General features: G+C 59.9%; 1 protein-coding gene across 2 annotated transcripts in view; it reads left to right on the forward strand.

Annotated features, from left to right (window-relative positions):
• Nucleotides 1-2,980: 2,980 nt before the first annotated feature.
• CAPN2 (calpain 2) overlaps nt 2,981-20,152 on the forward strand; it is a 37,425-nt gene continuing 20,253 nt past the window's right edge. Inside the window, exons 1-3 of one of the 2 annotated variants that reach the window (XM_049633780.1) lie at nt 2,981-3,374; nt 7,413-7,482; nt 19,881-19,999. In XM_049633780.1, coding sequence (XP_049489737.1) covers nt 3,138-3,374; nt 7,413-7,482; nt 19,881-19,999 — 426 coding nt within the window. In that variant the 5' untranslated portion in view covers nt 2,981-3,137. The remainder of the gene's footprint in view (nt 3,375-7,412; nt 7,483-19,880; nt 20,000-20,152) is intronic. The other variant, XM_049633781.1, reaches the window with a different exon arrangement.

Consider the following 20,152-nt stretch of genomic DNA (forward strand, 5'->3'; position numbering starts at 1 on the left):
CCTCCCTCCAAGTCCTCGGCTGGACTAAGAAATCAATTTACATGGGGGCACTGGGATTGTTGCTCAGTCAGTTAAATATCTGACTTCAGCCCATGATCTCACAGTCCGTGAGTTTGAGCCCGGGTCAGGCTCTGTGCTGACAGCTCGGAGCCTGGAGCCTGCTTCGGATTCTGTGTCTCCCTCACTTTCTGCTCCTCCCCTGCTCATGCGCTCGCTCTCTCTCAAAAATAAACACTAAAAAGAAGAAGGAGAAGGAGAAGGAGAAGGAGAAGGAGAAGGAGAAGGAGAAGGAGAAGGAGAAGGAGAAGGAGAAGAAGGGAGAAAGAAAGGTGTTTGGTAAGTTTCACTGCTCACATGGCAAATGGTTGATACTTACCCTCCTTATGGGAAGATTTTTGCATTTAGATACTAATCTCCCTGAGGGGCACCTGGGTGGGTCAGTCGGTTACGCATCCGACTTCGGCTCTGGTCGTGATCTCACAGTCTGTGAGTTCGAGCCCGCCCAGCGTCAGGCTCTGTGCTGACAGCTCGGAGCCTGGAGCCTGCTTCGGATTCTGTGATTCCCTCTCTCTCCGCCTCTCCCCCCTCTCACACTCTGTCTCTCTTTCTCTCTAAAAAATTAAACATTAAAAAAAAAAAGGAATTCAATTTACACGGAACGGATCAACAGAGGAAAGGCCCAAAGCTGCTTCACACACGCACAGAACACACGCACAGAGGCCCAGTAATGAAACTGGGACCCAAGAGATGACCAAGTCAGGCAGATTTTACACGGTGTAGACAAAGAGACGAGAAGTTTGTGAGGAATTGACAGGTTAAGGAAAACAGGGGTTTGTGAGCTTTAACCAGTATGGAATTCTCTGCAGTTTGGGCTGAGGTCATGGACGAGTAAGAAAGTCAGCAGGTTTGTTTCCACCGCTTTCTCGGCGCTCAAGGCCCCATCTCTGGTGATGAGGGTGTGTCTTTTCACTTGTTACAGCAGGAAGGGTATTTTTCACGTGGGGGTTTGTTTCCACTGAAAGGAGGAGGGTCTGAAGGCCCTTGGGCCTGGTGTTTCTCTGGAATAATCACTCTGCCACAGGGGCACATTCTGGGGTGGCCTGTCCTTGACCCCACAGCCCCACCTTGCTGGTCCTCAACCATCAAAGCCTTAGCACTTCCTATGGAATCAGCATCTGGGGGTGGCAGGCCTGGAGTCTGCATTTGTAACCACATGCTTTCATGTGGTTCTGATGTGCCGCAAACTCGGGGACCCCCCCCATCCTGGGAGCACCCCAGTGCGGCTGTACCCAGGGTCACAAGGCAGTCCGTTCACCGGTGCGGGCCAGTGTGCAGGCTTTTTTATGTTAAATTAAAACCTGCACCCCATTAAGCCCTGCTGGTCCCTGTTCCCTCTGTGGAGGACACGGAATGAAGATGCCCCCTACTCCCCATGACACCTGTAAACAGGAAGTTAACACTGAGGCCTGCGCACAAGTGTGTTAAAAGATACTTTCTTAAAATAAAATAATGACTCCCATGAAAATATAAGATGAACATATGTCCAAGATTTTATTTAACTCATTAAAGAAGGAGGGAACTAGTAGGTGTTTTTTGTTTTTTGTTTTTTAATAGTTCAAAGGAGAAACTAAAAGAGAAGCCAGTTAGGAATGCAGGATTGAGGGGCGCCTGGTGGCTCAGTCGGTGAAGCGTCCGACTCTTGATTTCAGCTCAGGTCATGGTCTTACGATTTGTGAGTTCGAGCCCCGCGTCGGGCTCTGTGCTGACCTGCTTGAGATTCTCTCTCTCCCTCTCTCTCTGCCCTCCCCTGTTCTCAGGCTCACTCAGTCTCTGTCAAAATAAATAACTAAGCTTTAAAAAAATAATGAAATTAAAACAAACAAACAAATAAATAAAAAGTCTTCCAGACAAGGTCACATGGCCCGTAGGATAGGGTGGACAGGGTAACTGAGGGCTAATCCACCCCTTTTCCCACTGACACACAGACACCTGCCTATCAGTGCCAGGGAGATGCAGGACATGCAGGCCTGGGCCACCCAGTCCCCCCGGGGAGCTGCCAATCCACGCTCTGTCCCTGACCGGTCACCCGGCACTGTCCGTGCTCTGTCCCAGGACCGGACACCCGCGCCGTCCCAGCTCTGTCCCAGGACCGGACACCCTACACTGTTCTCCGAACACTCCGCCAGTATTGACACAAGCCCCCCATTCAGTGTGAGTTTCAACAAACAACCATTACCTGTGTTTTAGTAATCTGTATCACCAACTCTCCACGTGGAGCTCGAACTCATGACCCCAAGATCAAGAGCCCCACGCTCCACCGACTGAGCCTTTTAGTGTAAGTACGTCCCTGCAGTATCTGGGGCACACTTACACTAAAAAAACACTGGTGTTAACCTGAAATTCGAATTCACCTGCGAAGATGTCTGTATTTGCCAGCCCGGCAGCCCTGCCCGTGATCATCACAGGCCTGGAGGCCTTGGAACCCGGTGCTGCCGGTGGCCAGGTGTGCGACAGTGGTAGTGGGTGGGCCGGGCGCTCGCACCTGTGAGACCAGGGCGTCGCTGCGAGGCTCCCACGAGGTGACCTCTGCACAGCCGCTGGGACAGTGTCTGGCACAAAGTCGGGGACTAACTGATGGCAGCGAATCTAGTCCCCCCCCCTCCTTACTGCCCTGGGGGTGCGGAGTGAGCTATAGGTCCGGCAGCAGGTGGCGGACCCCACCCACGGCGCCGAGGTCACCCCCGCGGGGAGGCACCCCCGCCCCAACCGTGCTCCGCGCCGGGAGGCCACACCCCCACCGGGAGGCCACGCCCCGCGGCGCCGAGGCCACATCCCTCCTGAAGGCCACACCCCCGCCCACGGCGCCGGCGCCGAGGCCACACTCCCGCCCGGAGGCCACACCCCGCGGCGCCGAGGCCACACCCCTCCCGGAGGCCACACCCCACGGCGCCGAGGCCACACCCCGCCGGGAGGGGGCGCCTCCCGCTGGGGGAATCACAGCCTGCAGAGCTGCAGACCGCAGTCCAGCCGCAGCGCACCGGGCCCGGCCGCGCCCCTGCAGACACAGGCTCGCCCTCGCTCGCCGCGCCCCTGCAGAACCGGCCCTCGCTCGCCGCGCCCCTGCCCAGACCCCCACCATGGCCGGCATCGCGGCCAAGCTGGCGAAGGACCGAGAGGCAGCCGACGGGCTGGGCTCGCACGAAAAGGCCATCAAGTACCTCAACCAGGACTACGAGGCGCTGCGGGACGAGTGCCTGGAGGCCGGGACGCTCTTCCAGGACCCCTCCTTCCCGGCCATCCCTTCTTCCCTGGGCTTCAAGGAGCTGGGACCCTACTCCAGCAAGACGCAGGGCATCGTGTGGAAGCGGCCCACGGTAGGCGGCGCGGCGGGGTGCGCGGTGGGGGGAACTCGGGGGCATGGGAGGGGTGCGCGGGTCCGGGGAGGAGTCCGAGGGGGCAGGGAGTCCGGGGAGGAGTCCGGGGGCGGGACAGGGGGTGCGGGGTGCGGGGTCCAGGCCTCCGGCCGAGGGCCTGCGCCGGCCGCCGGGAGCGCGCCCCTCCCCGTTACTCGGCGCCCGCGCGTCCGCCCCGCGGCCCGGCCCCTCCCCGCCCCGGCGCTGCCCCGGCCGGTCCGGCGCGCCCTGCCCTCCAGCGCGGTTAGCAGGCCCAACCGGGGAGCCGCCTTCGGACTCCACGGAAAGTCGCGGTGACGTCAGGGGGTCCCGAGGAAACTAATCGGAGTCCCGTGGGGAGATGGCGGGAGGAGGGGCTGCGGGGAAAGGAGGGAGCTGGGAGGCAGGCAGTATGTGACCAGGAAAAGGGGGGCTCCAACTCTGCTTCGGTCTGCTTCGGTCTGCTTCGGTCTGCTTCGGGGAGGGCGGGATCCACAGCCTGGGGCCTTTGTGAGTGAGGACTGTCTCATGCGTGGTGGTTACATGTGTCCAATCAGAGTTCCCTGTTTAGTTTTCCAGATGGGAGCTGGCCAGACCTCGGCCAAATATTTACCCTGATGATTAAGGAAGGGCTGGGGTGGTGCAGCAAGGGCCAAATGTTCCTCCTCATTGCCTGGCCCACAATCGTCCCTGGGGAAGCTCGGGGCCCCTCTAAGCTCCCTTGTCCTGTACCTCCTGCCCTGGCAGGCCTTGGGACAGCTTGCCCTCTGATGTGGTCGCGCCCCCCCCCCCCGCCCCCCCAACCCCAGCTGGCCTTGGATTCCCTGCCACCTGCACCTCTGCAGACTTCATGGGCTTCCCCCACCAGACCTAAACAAGGATCCAGCCTCTAGATTCCTGACTGGAGAGTAAGGTTGCTGCCCTGCGACCACTCCTCTGTACCTCCCAGGTCACCTCCTGGTACCCCAAACCCCCCGCTCCCCATAGGCCGCAAGTGCTGTAGGAATGCCCCGGACCCTGAGTTCATTCTCTGTCACCTGAGGGGTGACCCTGCCTGAACCATTTACCCTCTCCGCCTCCATTTCTTCATCTAAAAGGAAACATGTTGCCTAAATGTTTTTCTCTTTATTTATCTCTCTTTATCTTTTGTTATTCATCACTGAGCCCTGTGGACTTCCCTCAGGTATTTTCACAATTTAGAGAGACAGTTGCATATTATGGTCCTTCCTACTGAACTGGGGGGACCAGGGGGCCAGCATGTGTATCATTCACCGATACACCCCAGAGCCCAGCAGGGCTAATGCTCTTTGCAACATCCATTCACCCATCCAGCAATATTTACGGAGCACATATTCAATGCCGGGCTCTGTCTCCAGTGTTTGGAATATGTCCGTGAACAGGGAGATGGCGATTCTTCGCGGAATGAGTGAGTGAATGAATGCAGGAGTGTAACGAGCTTCCTCTGAAATTATAGTTGTGGAAGTGGTCGAGAAGAGAGCGCATTCCCCTGGCATTAGCATAGCGCTTCACTCACAGTTTACAAAGTGCGTTTACACACTCCTTCACTTAACTCCTGCGTTCATTCCGTAAGCATTAACTGAGTACCTACTGTGTACCAGGCACAGTGCATATAGTTTCTGCCTCTTTCGACTTTAGGGGCAGGTGGAAATGCCTGTAGGGCTTCCAGACAGGAAAGAGGCCTGGAGCCATTTCAGGACCCCTGCTTAGGGGAGGCTGTTACGGTCCCATTCTGTGGTTGAAGAAATGGGGGCCTGCAAAAGTTAATATGTGCTCTCACGGGTGTCCGGGGTGGAACCAGGAGGCTGTCCAGTCTGTGGGTGTGCAGAGCCCTCGGCTTGCAACTGCCCTCTGCCTCCGCCCTAACTTCTCCAGCACCGCCGTGGTTGGGGTCAAGCAGGGGAGACAAAATGGCCCCCGGATTTGGACACGAGCAAGGTCATTGGTGACTTTAACAGGGCAAGTGCCGTGGGAAGGGGTGCAGCGCCTGGCTGCTATGGCCTCCAAGGGGGGAGTGTCCCAGCTACATTCTGAGGGTGTCTGTGGAAGGGGACAGGTTAGTGGTGGGCAGGGCCGGATTTGGGGGTTGAGAGGCTGTGGCAGGTGAGAACGACCTCTGTGCTGAGTCAAGGAGGAGGAAGGGACGGGAGACAGGCAGAGAGGAGGAGGTGGGGGAACAGGGTCCCCAGGAAGGGAGAGCAGGGAGGGGTCGGCGCAGGAGGGCAGAGGGTGTGCTCCTTCCCAGGCCTGGAGCTCACGGGCTGGGGAGGGGGCTGCAGTTACGCAGGCAGGAAACCACAGCTAGGACAGGCGTGAGTCCCATTGTTCCCTGAGCACAAACCTCCCCGAGAGGTTCACTCGCTTACACCGCCTCAAACCTGCTTCTCCTGCCTCTGGGCTCCGGGAGGATCAGCAACTTGTCCTCCCCTGATAATAATAACAGGTGATGTCTGTGGAGCGCTCACAGAGGCGTCTCAGCATACTTGTCACACCGTCCCCATTTTACAGATGAGGAAACTGAGGCCGAAGGAGGGGAAGGAACTTGCCAGAGTCCTAGAACCCACGAAAGTGGCAGGGCCTGGGTTCCGACCCCGGTGGTGTAAATCCAGACCCCACACCCTCGGCCGCCCCCCTGGGACTGTCACAGCCGTGTTGAATCCAGTGCCCCCATGCTGGGCACAAGGGTCAGTTTTCTAAGCACCCCTGGAGCCTTCTTTGACAGGGCTGCCCCTGCAGCCCCCTGGAAAAATCCATTGGGGTTAGGCACCCGGCACACGGAGGAACAGCGGCGGGAGCCCCGTGTGCAGGTTAGTCTGCTGCAGGGGTGCTCGGCTGGCGGGGAGCTCGCCTCGGCAGAAGCTCGTTCTCACTGTCTGTCCCCCGAAACAGACCGACCTGGGCACGAAAGGAATGTGCTTTGCTGTAGATTTCGGCTGCAGGGCGGGGGCCGGACTGGGGCACACCCGGGAAAGGCTCCTGCTTGACCGGAGGGGCGCTCCGGGGGCCGTGGGGTGGAGCCCTTGCAAACCGGGTTTGCCGGAGCTGATGAGAACCCTGATTTATGCCCCGGCTTCCTCTGTGGCTCTGGGGTGGGGTGAGCGCTTCAGAATCCGGAAACACCGAGGGAGGGCGGCAGGAGGGGCCAGAACGGTTCAACAGTGGCTCCCACCAGGCCACTTGCGGGACAATCCCGAGGCCTGAACGCCCTCAGAGACCTGTTGCTAATCAGTTAGAGGAGCTCCGGAGCAGAACGAGCTGGCTGTGTGCCCGTGAGTTCAAATCCCGGTGCCCTCTGTCACAGAGCGCTCGCTGTAACTTCCCACACATTGTTCTCCGTGGTTTTATCTCCTTCGCCTGCGTCCTCACCCGCAGAATGGGGACGCGCCCGTCTGTGTTCCTGGAGGGGCTCCGTGAGATAAAGCGCCACACGCAGCCCTGCTCTACGGCAGGTTCACAGGACGTGGATGCTGCAAGTGTCCTGGCCCCGTGAATGAATTCAGAAGGCTAGAAAGTTCCCCTGCACATACCCAGCAGCACCACCAGACAGGGCACAACTAAACACCAAACCGCAGAGTACAAGTGCGCTGGGGCCCAGAATCCCGGAGATGAGCCAGGGCTGGGCGGTGAAGGAGGGCTTCCTGGAGGAGGCGGCAGTGAGTCATGAAATGTGGTCTGAGGCGAAACAGAGAGTTGGGCGGGGAGAGGTGCAGGGACAGAGGAAGGGGGCTGGTGTGGCTGGCGGGGCAGCTCCGGAGGCTGAAGGGACTCCACACGTGGCAGAGAGGTGGCATCGTGGCCCCGGGCGTGGCGACACGAGCGCTGGGGTTCCACGGAGCAGGGGAATGATAAGGACCCAGGGTGGTCTGTCTATAACTGCAGAACTTCTCCGAGGGGGGAGTGGAAGGGGGGAAGGCGCCTGCTGCGCCCACCGGGAACCGAGGTGTCCTGACCGCAAAAGCGTGTGCTGGTGGCTTGATGGCACCTTGTGGGTCTCGTTCCCAGGAGATCTGCGACGACCCCGAGTTTATTGTTGGAGGAGCCACCCGCACAGACATCTGCCAAGGAGCCCTGGGTAAGTGAGGCATCTGAAGGGGCTGCGGGGTCCTGTCTGCGAGGCCCCATCTTCCCTCCCCTCTCAGGAAGCCCGGTGATTTCCATTTCCAGAAGCTTCCTGGAATTTCTCCCCCTCCCCCCACCCAGGGGTCCACACCGAGGCTCACAGATGTGCCAGTGTGCCCCTAGGCCCCCTGTGCCCCCTGCTCTGGGCTGCTGTTGGGGTGTTGGCCTCCACCCCCTGGGGACAGCCTTGCTCGCGGCCTGTGACATGGCGGGCTGCGGGCTGAGGGCCAGGGGACGACTCTGGTCTCCGGGCTCAGGGACCTGGATGGGGACTCAGTGCGAGGGAAGAGGACGCTGTCTGCTGGAGGAAGTTCAGGCCCCAGGGCGTCCTCCGCTCGCTGTGGCATCACGACAGCGGGAGGCGGCCTTGGTGGGTGTCACGTGCACGTACAGCAGGCAGGTGGGCGCGGGTCTGAGGCGGAGGGCTGGCCGCGTCCCACGTCGGTGGGAAACTCCCGAGTCTGTGGAGGGGTCTGGACAGTTGTCTAAGATGCTCACAGAATCCACTCGTGGTAAATGGCGGATGTCCGCTCCCGTAGACCTGTGTCCCCTACCGGCTTCAGCCTGCCCCCTACACGGCTCCGTCGGGAGCAAAACTGACCTGAACTGCACCTCCTCTCCTGGCCCGCTTGGCACAGGCCCTGGTGCCCAAAGCAGGAGCAGCCATGTGTCCCGAGTGAGTACCGGGTGCCAGACGCTGAGCTGTGACAGCAAAGTCCCCACGGCCCTGTGATTATTCCCGGTGTATAGGCGAGGACGTTGAGGCCCGGGGAGCTGGGGGTCTGGCCCACGGGCGCAGACGGTCTGACCCCGGGGCCGTCACGTTAGGCCCTGGGCTAGACTTGTGCAAGAGGGCCTGGAAAGTTCCGGGCCCTGCCGGGGGTCAGGGCAGCTGTGTGAATCGTCAGGCTGGGCGCCCCAGGAGCCCCACGGGAAATGCCTCTTCGAGAACCCGGCCAGCCGGTCCGAGCCTGGCCTGTGCGTGTGTGCAGATGCCTGAGATGCCCGAGCACATTCTTACCTGCGGGAATCCTCCCCCATCCTCCCCCCTCGTTCCTTTCCACCCCCTCCCCCCCCGCCAGAAGATAGAAGCCTCTCCTCGAGCGATGGGACGTAACAGGCCCGCAAGTTGGCAGAAGCCTTGGCCAACCCTGGGGTTTGGGAGATCCCACACATGGCAGCTGTCACACCTGGCCTGTCACACGCAGCTGGCCCTCGCTCCACACCTGGCCCGCACCCCACACCAGCCCCCCTCCACACCGGCCCCCACCCCACACCGGCCCGCACCCCACACTGGCCCGCGGAGTGTTAGGACACCTTAAGGGCCAAATTGTAACAGTTGCAGGATTTAAACCTTGTTTAACTAGCACCGGGCTTCTGGAAAGGAGCCGGCGGAGCTCACGTTCCTGGGGTGAAGCCCCTGGAGTGGATCGAACGGAAACAAAACTGCGTGTGATAAGCCCGCTTAGAACGCCCCTGCTGGCGTGTCCTTCCTGAGCTGTCTCACGCCGTGTCACCGTCTGGCTGTCTTAGCCTTCCTCTCGGAGGCTCCTGGTTTGATGACCATCTGTGACATGTGGTTGACGGAGCTCTCGCCCTGACTCTGGGCACGGGGTGGTCACTGTCGCCAAGTGCCAGCAGGCTTGGAAGCATCTGGAAGGGGGCGCTGTGGCAGCGGCACCTGGTCACACGAACAGAGGTGGCAGCCAGGGCTCCCGTCTTAGATCGTAGGCGCGTCGTCACTCGGAACCTCCGTGTCTTCTAAAAATGGGGGGAAACGGGGCAAATGGTGTGGCCTCAGAGATGCCCTGAGATGAAGACACACATGCAACCCCCCCCCCAAACTTGACCACTAGTAAGTATCGGAAAGCAGTTTTAGATAAATTTTGTTAATGTTTATTTTTGAGAGAGAGAGAGAGAGGGACAGAGCACAAGCAGGGGAAGAACAGAGAGAGAGGGGGACACAGAATCAGAAGCAGGCTCCAGGCCCCGAGCCGTCAGCACAGAGCCCGACGCGGGGCTCGAACCCACGCACCGCGAGATCGTGACCTGAGCCGAAGTCGGACGCCCAACCGACCGAGCCACCCAGGCGCCCCTAGATGATTTAAATGATAGTTTTCAAAAGTCATTCGTATGATAGGTGCCTTTTAAGAAACGTAATAGGCTTTATTTTTCAGTGCAGTTGTAGATTCACAGAAGAATTGGGAAGATAGTAGAGAATTCTATTCCCCCCACCCCCACCTCACGGTCCCTGCGCTTGTTACGTCAATATCTGTCATCGTTAAGCAAAGTCTATACTTTCTTTAGATTCACGTCCTGACTCTGTGCCGGGATCCCATTCAGCGACCACGTGACGTGTCGACTCACGTCAGCTTGGCTCTTCCAGGTGGCAGGTTCAGATTCTCCTTGCTTTGCATGGATGTTGCAGGACGTTGTAGGGTGCTGTAGGGTGTCGCAGGATGCCCTGTATGGAATTTGCAGGTGCCTTTTTAAAAACTAATGCGTGTAGTTTAAAAACAAAAAGGACTGGGACTGGGGCTCCTGGGGGGGCTCAGTCGGTTAAGTGTCCGAGTCTTGATTTTGGCTCAGGTCGTGATCTCAGGGTTCATGGGTTCGAGCCCCAAGTCGGGCTCCATGCTGACAGCATGGAACCTGCTTGGGATGCCCTCTGTCTGTCTCCCTCCCTCCCTCCCTCCCTCCCTCTCTCTCCCTCTCTCTCTGCCTCTCCCCCACACTCGAGCTCTCTCTCTCTCTCAAAAAAAAAAAAGAAAAAAGGACTAAGAACTAAGTGTCAGCTGCTTTGATGGAGAAAGTAAGTGCCTTCCCTTGTGCTTCTCCGCTGGCGCGTCCTCCGCCCCACGGGGCCCCTCCGCTCTCGCTCTCGCTCTCGGAGCAAATGTGAGGCGCCCGTGAGTCATTTCCTCCCACCGCCCCCCTGCCAGCTGTAAACGCTCCGTCAGGGCCTTGCTTCCCGTGTGCTCCCAGATCCCTTCCTGCCGCCGGGAAGTCTGGAGCACTAGGCCTGCTGTTCGGCAGGACCGGTGGGGGGGGTCCCTGTCCTGCCCTGGCTGCCCAGCCGGGCCCACCACACAGCAGGGCTCCTGATCTCCCGCCCCCTCGCCGCACACGCTTGCAGCGGAGGCCCCAGAGTGCCCAAGAGGACTTTATGGGGTTCCCCTGCCCCCTGCCGGCACAGTGACTGGGCCTTTGTGGGGTGCTCCCTTGGATCCGTTTTCCTGAGGTCCCGCTACTTGTGACACTGAGAGGATGCTACCCTCTGCTGGCGGACCCCAGTCCCTCCCACACCCGCCACGGGGCTCAGCCCGTGTCCGTGACAGGTAACGTCCCTGCTCCGCGGTCCCAGGAGCCTGGCTCGGATCACCCCACCAGTGTCCACGCAGCGGCAGTGCGGGCGAGGGAGCCCCGGGCTGAGGGTGGTCCACACGGCGTCCGGCGCCTGGCCGGCGGGTGCACTCCAACGCTGAAGGACGGGGTCCGTGTCTGCACTCTGTGCCGTGAGCCACTTGGGAGCCCCTGAGGAGGGACTAATGCAGGCGAGGAGCTGGGTTTAATTTTCCAAGTGTAACTGCCAGGAGCCTCGTGTGCGTCGCAGCTACCCAGGGGGTGGCGCAGCGGGCCGTGTCGGGGTCCAGCCTCCCGTCCCTTGCCCTCGGGCAGGACGGTCCCCGCAGGCCTGTGCGTCCCCCCCAGAGCCACGCAACAGGTGTGACTAGCGGGGTCAGGAGTGAGCACGTGCGTGTGCGTCAGGCAGAGCGTGGCCTCGGCTCGGCCACTCGGCTCTCGCTTTGGGCGAATCCCGGGGTCTTCAGGCCTCCGTTGTCCTCATCCGCGAACGCCACGGGGCTGAGGTGACACTAGGCAATGCCGACGGGCGCGTGGCATGGGCCTTAGAAGCTGCAGGTTGGAGGTTGTCTTCGGGGACGAGCAGCTCAGGTGAGGCTGGGGGCGGCGCGTGTAGCTGTGCGACTCGGTTTCTCCATCTGGCCGGGGGGCCGCATCAGAGGGAAGGACCCGTGCTTCGTGGGCCGCTTTGTCATGTGACCTGGCCGCCCCCCCCCCCCCCACCGGAGGCTCTGTCCCCGTTCTGTGCTGCGAGGGCCCGCAGGGGCTCCGGAGGTGAGGGGCTCCCCGCTGTGGGCCATGGGGGCAGCAGGGACGGGGGAGGAGGGGCGTGGGTCCACGAGCTGGGACCGCAGAGGAAACAGGCACCTGGTGGCTTCTTCCTCCTGGTCTGGGCGGCAGGGCCTCCCTTCCGAGCGTCCCTGATCCAGGCAAGTGCAGAGTGAGGCTGGGAACTTCAGGGCTGTGTCTTCAGCTCTCCCCCCACCCCCCCCAGCCTCCTTTTAGGGCCCTGCTCCAGCAGGGGAAGGGAGGGGTCACTGGCTGCTGGCTGCCAGCTGGTTAACCAAGGCTGACAGGTGGGAGTAAGAGGGGACCCGAGGGGTATCCCCTCCCCACAGCCGTGGATGTAAATGAGAAGTGATTGAGTGTCGTGTGGGGGGGTGGGGGGAATTCCAGTTTGCGGCTACCCTCTTCCCTCTTCTGGGCTGCTCTCGGCATGAAACCGTCACGGAAGGGACGCCCCCAGTGACTCATCAGCCACCATCTCAAGGCCTGGGCCCCTGGCAGGGTGTGCACGTCCTGTGGAGAAGCTCCGGGGTGACCTGGGGGAGGGGTCTCCCAGCTGCTGGACACTGTTAACCACACGTGTGTCTGCAGGGTCAAGTGTGGGCGGAAGCAGCCTCGGCATCTTGGTCTGTTTGGTGTTTACGTCGCCGTCACCACGGAAAGCAAAGGAAAAACACCGAGGCAGTGAGCCCCGGGTCAAGCAGGACGGGAGGCAGGGCAGGGCTCCCCGGCCTCAGGGCCGTGGACGGTGGGGGCCGGGTGCTCGTGGGGGCTGTGCCACCACCCACTAGATGCGCCAGCCCCCCACCCAAAGCTGACAGTCAGAAATGCATCCAGACGGATTCCCTGGGGTGGGGGAGGGGAGTTGGTGACCACGCCCCTGGGGGTGAACCATATAGGCAGGTCCCACAGGCCCTGAGAGAAGCAACCGTGGGGCGTGCTGAGGCTGGGAGGGCTTCCTGGAGGCAGCGGGCTGGCCTTGGGCTGTCTGCTCTGTCGGAGATGAAGAGCTTCCTCGGTCTTCGTTTTTGGTGTGTGCATGTGTGTGTGTGTGTGTGTGTGTGTGCGTGTGTGCGTGTGTGTGCGTGCCGCATGTGTGCATCATGGACACGGACACATATGTGCTCACGGTGACACAGGCCCTGCCCTCACGAATCTTCCGTTCTCTGGGGACAGGCCACAGCAGCCGTGCTGGGACGTGAGGACCCACAGCTGGGACGGGGGACAAAAGCCCAGCGTCTCCTGGACTCTGTGCCTCAGTTTCCTGCTTGCGGAGGGAAGGGCTGATGGCAGGGGCAGAGAGGGAGCACCCAGACGTATCACCGTGCTCCCCGCTGGGAGAAACTCCCGGCAGCCGCAGGTGTTAGTAACCTCTGTCCGTGCCCCGCAGGGGGCCCCAGGTGACCTCGGTCGTGCACCAAGCTGCCCTTCAGGACGAGGGCGAAGGCCCGGGGAGCACAGCCCTGGAAATGTACTGACACGGCTGTGTCTGAATTCACCTTTTCAGAAGGGCCTTGAAGGAGCCATTCATAAGGCGGCCGGGGAGGCCGTGTCCTGGGCGCGGCCTGTGTGGGGAATGGGGGGGTGCCTGGAGGCGGGTGAGCCCCCCTGGACACAGTCAAGCCTTTGTCGGGGTCCAGAGGGCGAGGCGGCTGTGCCCAAGGACCCAGAGACACAACCAGTCCCACTTTTCCCAGGCAAGTTAGGAGGGAGGGGTTCCCTGGAGCCCAGGAGCAGGTGCCTGAGGGTGGGCCAGAGAGACCATCACCAAATAGTCCTCAGACACGTGAATAAATGAGTACAGGAAGTCTCTCTGCCTTAGGCACAAAATTCGTGGGTAAAAATCCCTCTGAAAACCCACGGCAAGTCACATGGGGAGAACGTGGTCATCCACCCGCAGGGGCAGGGGCGGTTGTGTTCTGTAAGGGGCCCCCCCAAGCCCACCCCCATTGTCAGCTGTCACCCCTTCCGGGGCCACAGACCCCGGCCTCAGAGACATCTCCCGTTTGCGGTCCTTCCGCCAGAAGAAGGTGTGTGCTCACATTTCACCTTCACGCAGAGCATTTGGGGTTCATCTCTGAAGCCCCCCCCCCCCCATGGACCTCGGCTTCCCTATCCGCCTGCATGGCCGAGAAAACCTGGGGTCAGAGAAAGGGAGACATGTCCCCGGGTTCATACACCACGAGCGGGGCGGGCTTCAAATCCGGTCTTCTTAGCCCGCATCCTGCGCTCGTCCCACCTGGGTCCCCGCCCCCCACCCCGGCCGTCGGGGGTTCCTGAAGGCCCAGCGTGGAACAGGGTGTGCGGGGGCCACGCTGGAAGGACACACCCAGGCAGAGCGGGCAGACAGGGCAGCCGAGAGCCAGAGCCAGAACCAGACGGGAACCGGGGAGGGTGGAGTCTGCCCAGGTACCTCCAGGGGTGACAGAGGTGAGGGAAGGTTCCGGAGAGCGCAGGTGAGGGAAGGTGAAGGAAGGTTCCCGTGAGGGCAGGTGAGGGAAGTTCCAGTGACGGAAGGTGACGGAAGGTTCCAGTGAAGGCAGGCGATGGGAGGTGACAGAAGGTTCCAGTGAGGTCAGCTGCTTGAGGGAACAGGTGCGCACACAGCCTGGAGCACACACACCCGTGCGGGGACCCAGAGGTCCCTGCTGGGGAGGGGAGGGTCTCTGTCCACCTAAGTGAAGGACAAGTCAGCCTTGAGGCCCTGCACCCTGCCCCGGTGACTTCTAGAATGCTGGCCTTCTAGCTGCCCCTGGCCCGGCCTCGGACCCCCTCGCTCTCCAGGGCGCTACTCAGGTCCGGTCTCCGAGCAGGGCGAGGACTGTCTTATGCTGTGTTCAGGAAGAGGGTGCAGGCGCCTGTGGGCAGCTCCTCCCTGACTGAGCCCGGGCTGTTGGGGCACCTGGGTGGGCTTCTAGGGCAGGAAGCAGGCCAGAGAGGCCTCTCAGGCCTGTACCAGTCGAGTGTCTCCCAGGACAGAACAGGCCGGGCAGGGGTGCAGCTGGGTGTGAGGGGGCGGGAACCTGGATGTGGGAAGGGCTAGTCTGTCTAGCCCTCCGGGCACGGCCTTGTCTGCTCCATTAACGATGGATGTGGCCGGCAGCCAGCGTGTTCAAAGACCCGTAGTGACCCGGCTCTGACACTTGTCCCTGCCCACGGCCGGGGCGCTGCACAGACCGGGGCAGGCATCGGGCTCCCAGGATGAGAGGGTGAGTCACAGCTTTAGACCAAGTGGACGGAATGTGCCAGCATTTGCACATGCCTCGCCTCAGTGGGGCCCAACCCCTCCCCGTAGTGCACACGGTAAACCCCGTAGAGAAAAACAGTGAAGAAAAGACGATCCGGAAAGAAGTTGGTGTCACCATCCAGAGAGGAGACGCAGGTCGTGTCAGAAGGACCTTAGCTGCCGGAGGAGGCCCCTGCCTTTCGGGCCGATGCCAGACTGCCACGGGGGAGCCTCGCCGGACTCCCAGGAGGAGCTGGTTCTGAGGGGCCCAGTCCAGGGACCCTGCCCGGGTGGGCCGGCAGCCGACGCGCCCTCCCCAAGCAAGCCAGAAGGTTCCGGGGTCGGAGACGTGGGAAATGCATTGCACCCCTCTCCCCTGACCCCATAGAATTACCAGAAAGCTCTAAGCAGCCTCCACTCTTGACCTGGTTAGCTTTGCCCGTCCTGTGGAAATGCACTTGACCGCAGGAACCCTTTCTCAAGGAATACCTGGTAACTTCTCAACAGGATACACGTTGGGGGCCCAGGAGGAGGCGAAATGATTAGCTGTTCTTGCCGACGGTTGACCAGTTCTTACGGGAGGCCTCGACCGGAAATAATTTTCATTTAGAAGAACGAGAGTAACCTATTTTTCTCCTTACTCTAAGGGATGACATGAGCAGCTAATCCGTTGAGGTCGTCAAAACGTCCCTAGCGTTTATGTCAAAGGACACATACAACAGTCATCCAGAAATACCTTCAGTTTGTGAAGACAGGACTTACAGAGGGACCCACGGCACTCCCCACCTTCTCTCCCACCTGTCTTTTTCCCTTTCCTGGCGTGTCCTACGCATGTTCTGTGCCCTGCTCTGGTTTACGCGACCTCTCGGAGGCGGGTCTGTGTCCCCAGAGAACATCGTCGCTCCGCTCTGTGGACGGATGACCAGGGCTCTAGGAAATGACTTATCACCGTCCTTGGTTCACGTGAGCGTGTCCGTGGACGACTCCTGCACCTGGGATTTCGGGGGCACGCACTCCACGTGGTGTGACTGCTCATGGACAGGCGCGAGTGGGTCTCCCCCGGCCCCTCCGGGACCACACGACCTTACTGTGCGATCTGAGAGGTGGAAGTGGTTCAGGGGAACTTCCCTTTATATTTCTTTTATGACGAGTGACGGGAGCACCCTTCAACATTCGGGGTTTTTAAATTTTTTTAAATGATCTCTGTGCCCAGTGTGGGGCTCGAACTCACGACCCCAAAATGAACAGCCACTGCTCCACCAACTGAGCCGGCCAGGCGCCCTGAATATGGCCGAGACACTGGTTTTTCCTTTCTCCGTCAACTGCTTATATCTTTGTCCATTTTTCTACGGAGCTCTCATTTCATCATTTACTAGAAATCTTTCTATATAACGTCTCGTCTGGGATCTGAATAATAGATATTTTTGCTTGTTACTTTCTTAGTTTGACTTGATCATGATATTTTTACCATGTAGACTTTTTTCTTTTTACTTTAGCGTCGTTAAATGTGTCATATAAAAAGTTTATGGCTTCAGGGGCGCCTGCTGGCTCTGTTGGAGCGCGTGGCTCTTGTTCATGAGTCCAAGCCCCACGTTGGAGGTGGAGATTACTTAAAAAAATAAAAAACTCTTTAAAGAAAAAAGCTTATGGCTTCCAGGTTACAAGTCGATAACATGTCTTCACTGGAATTCTCCTGTTGTCTTTTCCAGAATGTCAATGGATTTATAAAAATATCGTATTTGTAGGGGCGCCTGGGTGGTTCAGTTGGTTGAGCATCTTACTTCAGCTCAGGTCATGATCTCGAGGTTCGTGAGTTCGAGCCCCATGTCGGGCTCTGTGCTGGCAGTCAGAGCCTGGCGCCTGCTTCACATTCTGTGTCTCCCTCTCTCTCTGCCCCTCCCCGCTTACGCTCTGTCTCACTCAAAAATGAACAAATGTTAAAATTTTTTTTTTAAATATATGGTATAAATACATAAGCAATAAATATATAAATAAAACAAATGGCTCGTTTGGGTGCCTGGGTGGCTCAGTCGGTTGAGCATCGACTTCAGCTCAGGTCATGATTCACAGTTCGTGAGTTCGAGCCCCGCGTCGGGCTCTGTGCTGACAGCGCGGAGCCTGGAGCCTGCTTCAGATTCCGTGACTCCTTCTCTCTCTGCCCCTCCGCCTCTCACGCTCTGTCTCTCTCTGTCTCTCTCTCAAAAATAAATAAACCTTAAAACAAATGCTCGATTTACCATAGTGACATATCAACTACGTCAATAACGTATTAAAATACATACTTACAATGTGAACATTATTTCATTTAGAATTTATTCCTGTGACAAGATGAGCTAGAACTTGATTTTTATGTTTTGGATGGCCACTCCGCTGTCCCGGTCCCACGTGGGTCCCCTAGTGGGGCCCCTGATGAGAGGCGTTTCGGGTCTTCGGCTGTGAAATGCTCTGACCTGTTTCCTCCTGTTTGCTGTGCTCCTGGTGCTGTTGTCTGCAGGGTGCCATGACAGGCCACCGTCCCGTGGCCTCCGTGACTTACGCTGCAGTGGGCAGGCGACGCGTTTCAGGATCTCACGGGCGCATGGTGTCGGGTGTTAAGATACGATGTAGGATTTCAGGGAGCTGCTGGCTTGTTACCCCATAGTCTTAAGTTTAGGCTGCGGTTGGGTATTTCTATTGTGGTCTCTGCTGCATTAAAGGAATCAGACCCTCTTAACCAAAAGAAATCTCTGGCAAGGCTCGGGTTTTAAACAAAACCTGGGATTTGATTTAGAGGATTTGCTTCCGAGACCGGCTGGCTGTCTGGTATACAGGCCCCCGAGCTTCGGTTTTTCATCCCCAAAAGGTGACGCTAACGTGGGTAATTGCCCCGTAAGACTTACACATAAACGGTGCAGCGAGTTCTCCGTAAACTACACTGATCCAGAATGCTGACTGCGCTCGCTGCTCACTGCTGTTAAGAGCCTGAGCTGGAAGGGGAGCCTCTCTGCCCCTTGTGGGATCTTCTGGGACCTTCCAGACGTGTGACCTGAAGCAAGGAAGTCGACCTCTCAAAGCCGCAGGTCTGCCGTCCAGAAAACACTCTGGGTTGACACGCCTTCCGGAGGAGACCAGCTACATCGGAATAGCCCGGCATAAGAGCGCTGTCTCCAGAGGGCAGGGGGCACTGGGGCCTTGCTCCGCCCCCCCCCCAGGGTGGCCAGGGGAGACCTGGAGGAAGAAAACTGGAAGCCACGGAACACGGCCACTGATTCCCGGGATGTGGCAAGAGCCTTCGGATCTGGTGGCGAGCGGTAATCTGAGCTGGGTGTGCGGTCAGCACTGACCTAGATGTCAGGCTACAGACACCAAAAGGCAGCACGGTCACCTGGAGCCAGTCCTCCCCGCACCCAGTCACGTCCCAGAACAGAGCGCCGTCAGCCGGGACCTCTGAGCGGCCCTGCCCCTCGGGGCCCGGTGGCCACCCTGAGTCCCCAGTCCCACAGACCCGGCGGCTCGTCTAAGGGGGCTCAGGGACTCGAGGGGGCTGTGCAGGAAATGTGCGAGCTCTGGCTTCGGTCCCTGGGCTCCCCACACGTGGGCCCCTGCTGTCCACGAGCCCGTCTGCCTCCACGTGTCGACAGACCCAATTCAAGCACCGCGGAGAGTCCCAGAAAATCTCACGCTCGCTCAAGAAGAGTGAGAGTCACAGGCACGTCCAGGCTGCCACAGATGTGGCAATGGCCCTGCGGCTCCTGGGGAGTGGCCGGCACATAGGAGGGTCTCAGCTGCCCTGGTGCTCAGGGAAACGGGGGTGATCAACTCATGTGCCAGGAAAGTCCAAGGCAGGTCGGGCTGCAGGTACGGCTTGATCCAGGGTCTGCAGGGCTGCTGGCAGGACTTTCCATCCCCGGCCCCTCTTCCTCCGAGTTGGCCTGGTTCTCGGACTGCCCGTCCCACAGCAGCAGCGGACTGTACGTCACCGAGCAGACTCACGGGGCACCTGTCCACTCTCGCCGACGCACCAGTGAAGGTCAAGGCACGTTTCCCGAGCCGACCCCCTCAGCCGGGCCGCCTCCTGGAATCGGGGCAGGGTCTGCACTGCCAACACCTCGCAGACTGAGCGTGCAGGGCAGCTGGAGTCTCAGAGGGACGCGGGCTCCCAGGAGGAGAGCGGTGGCCACGAGGTCCCCAGCACCCCCACACCCCCAGCCGAAGGAGCAAGAGGATGCATTTGCCTCCCGTTGGTGGCGGACACTCCCTGCAGAGCCGCTGGCACGCCGTCACTTCCGAGCGCCAGCGGGAGAGTCTCGTCGAAGAACTGTCAGGGCGCATTCTCGACGGGCTGCTCCTGTCACTGTCCTGGGAGGGGGCAGGAGCACGCCCACGCCTATAGGAGGAGGGTCAGCCGGCCGTGGCCTTTGGGGGGAGAATGTGAACCCCCACCATGCACTGTCACAGCCGACCACGTAGGACGGTCGCGGTGCTTGTGTGCCGAGCACCTGCCATGGGTGCCGGGTGTGTGGCAGCTCGCGCATGTGCTCCCGTGATGCCTCGGTCACCCGTGGGCCACGGGAGGGGCCCGTCCCACCGTCCCCACTCTTGTGTCCCGCACGGTGCCCTCCCACGCCCCAGAAGTGACTGCCATGTGCCCTCGGCCCCCGCGCCCGCTCCAGCCAGGCTCCCACACCTGCCCCACTCACGACCTGCCAGCCCCGCCTCCCCACCCGACCCCATCCCTCTGTCTCCCCCCTCTACCCTGTCCTCTGCTGCCCAAGCCCAGCGGTGAGTCCCGCGCTCCCACAAGCGTCTGCGTCCTCACACCGGAGGGGGCCGGGGCGGGGGGCCGGGCTGGGAGGGCGTCCCCCTCCAAACTGCCCCTCAGTGGGGACTGTCCACACCAGCCCGTCCTGGGCTTCAAGCTCCCAGAGGGGGCACATGGTGTCTGATGTCCTCCTGGTACTGAGACCCCCGCTTGGAGCTCTGTGCTGTGTTCACAGGTGACTGCTGGCTGCTGGCGGCCATCGCTTCCCTCACCTTGAACGAAGAGATCCTGGCCCGAGTTGTCCCCCTAAACCAGAGTTTCCAGGAAAACTATGCTGGGATCTTCCACTTCCAGGTGACTTAGCAGGTGGCTCAAGGTTCTCTCAGCAGGTGCTGGGGGCTAAGGACAGTGCTGGGGACTAAGGACAGGTGCTGGGGGCCAGGAATGGGTCCTGGGGGCTAAGGACAGGTCCTGGGGGCTAAGGACAGGTGCTGGGGGCCAGGAATG

Source organism: Panthera uncia, chromosome F1, assembly GCF_023721935.1.
Source record: "Panthera uncia isolate 11264 chromosome F1, Puncia_PCG_1.0, whole genome shotgun sequence".
NCBI classification, from domain to species: Eukaryota; Metazoa; Chordata; class Mammalia; order Carnivora; family Felidae; genus Panthera; species Panthera uncia.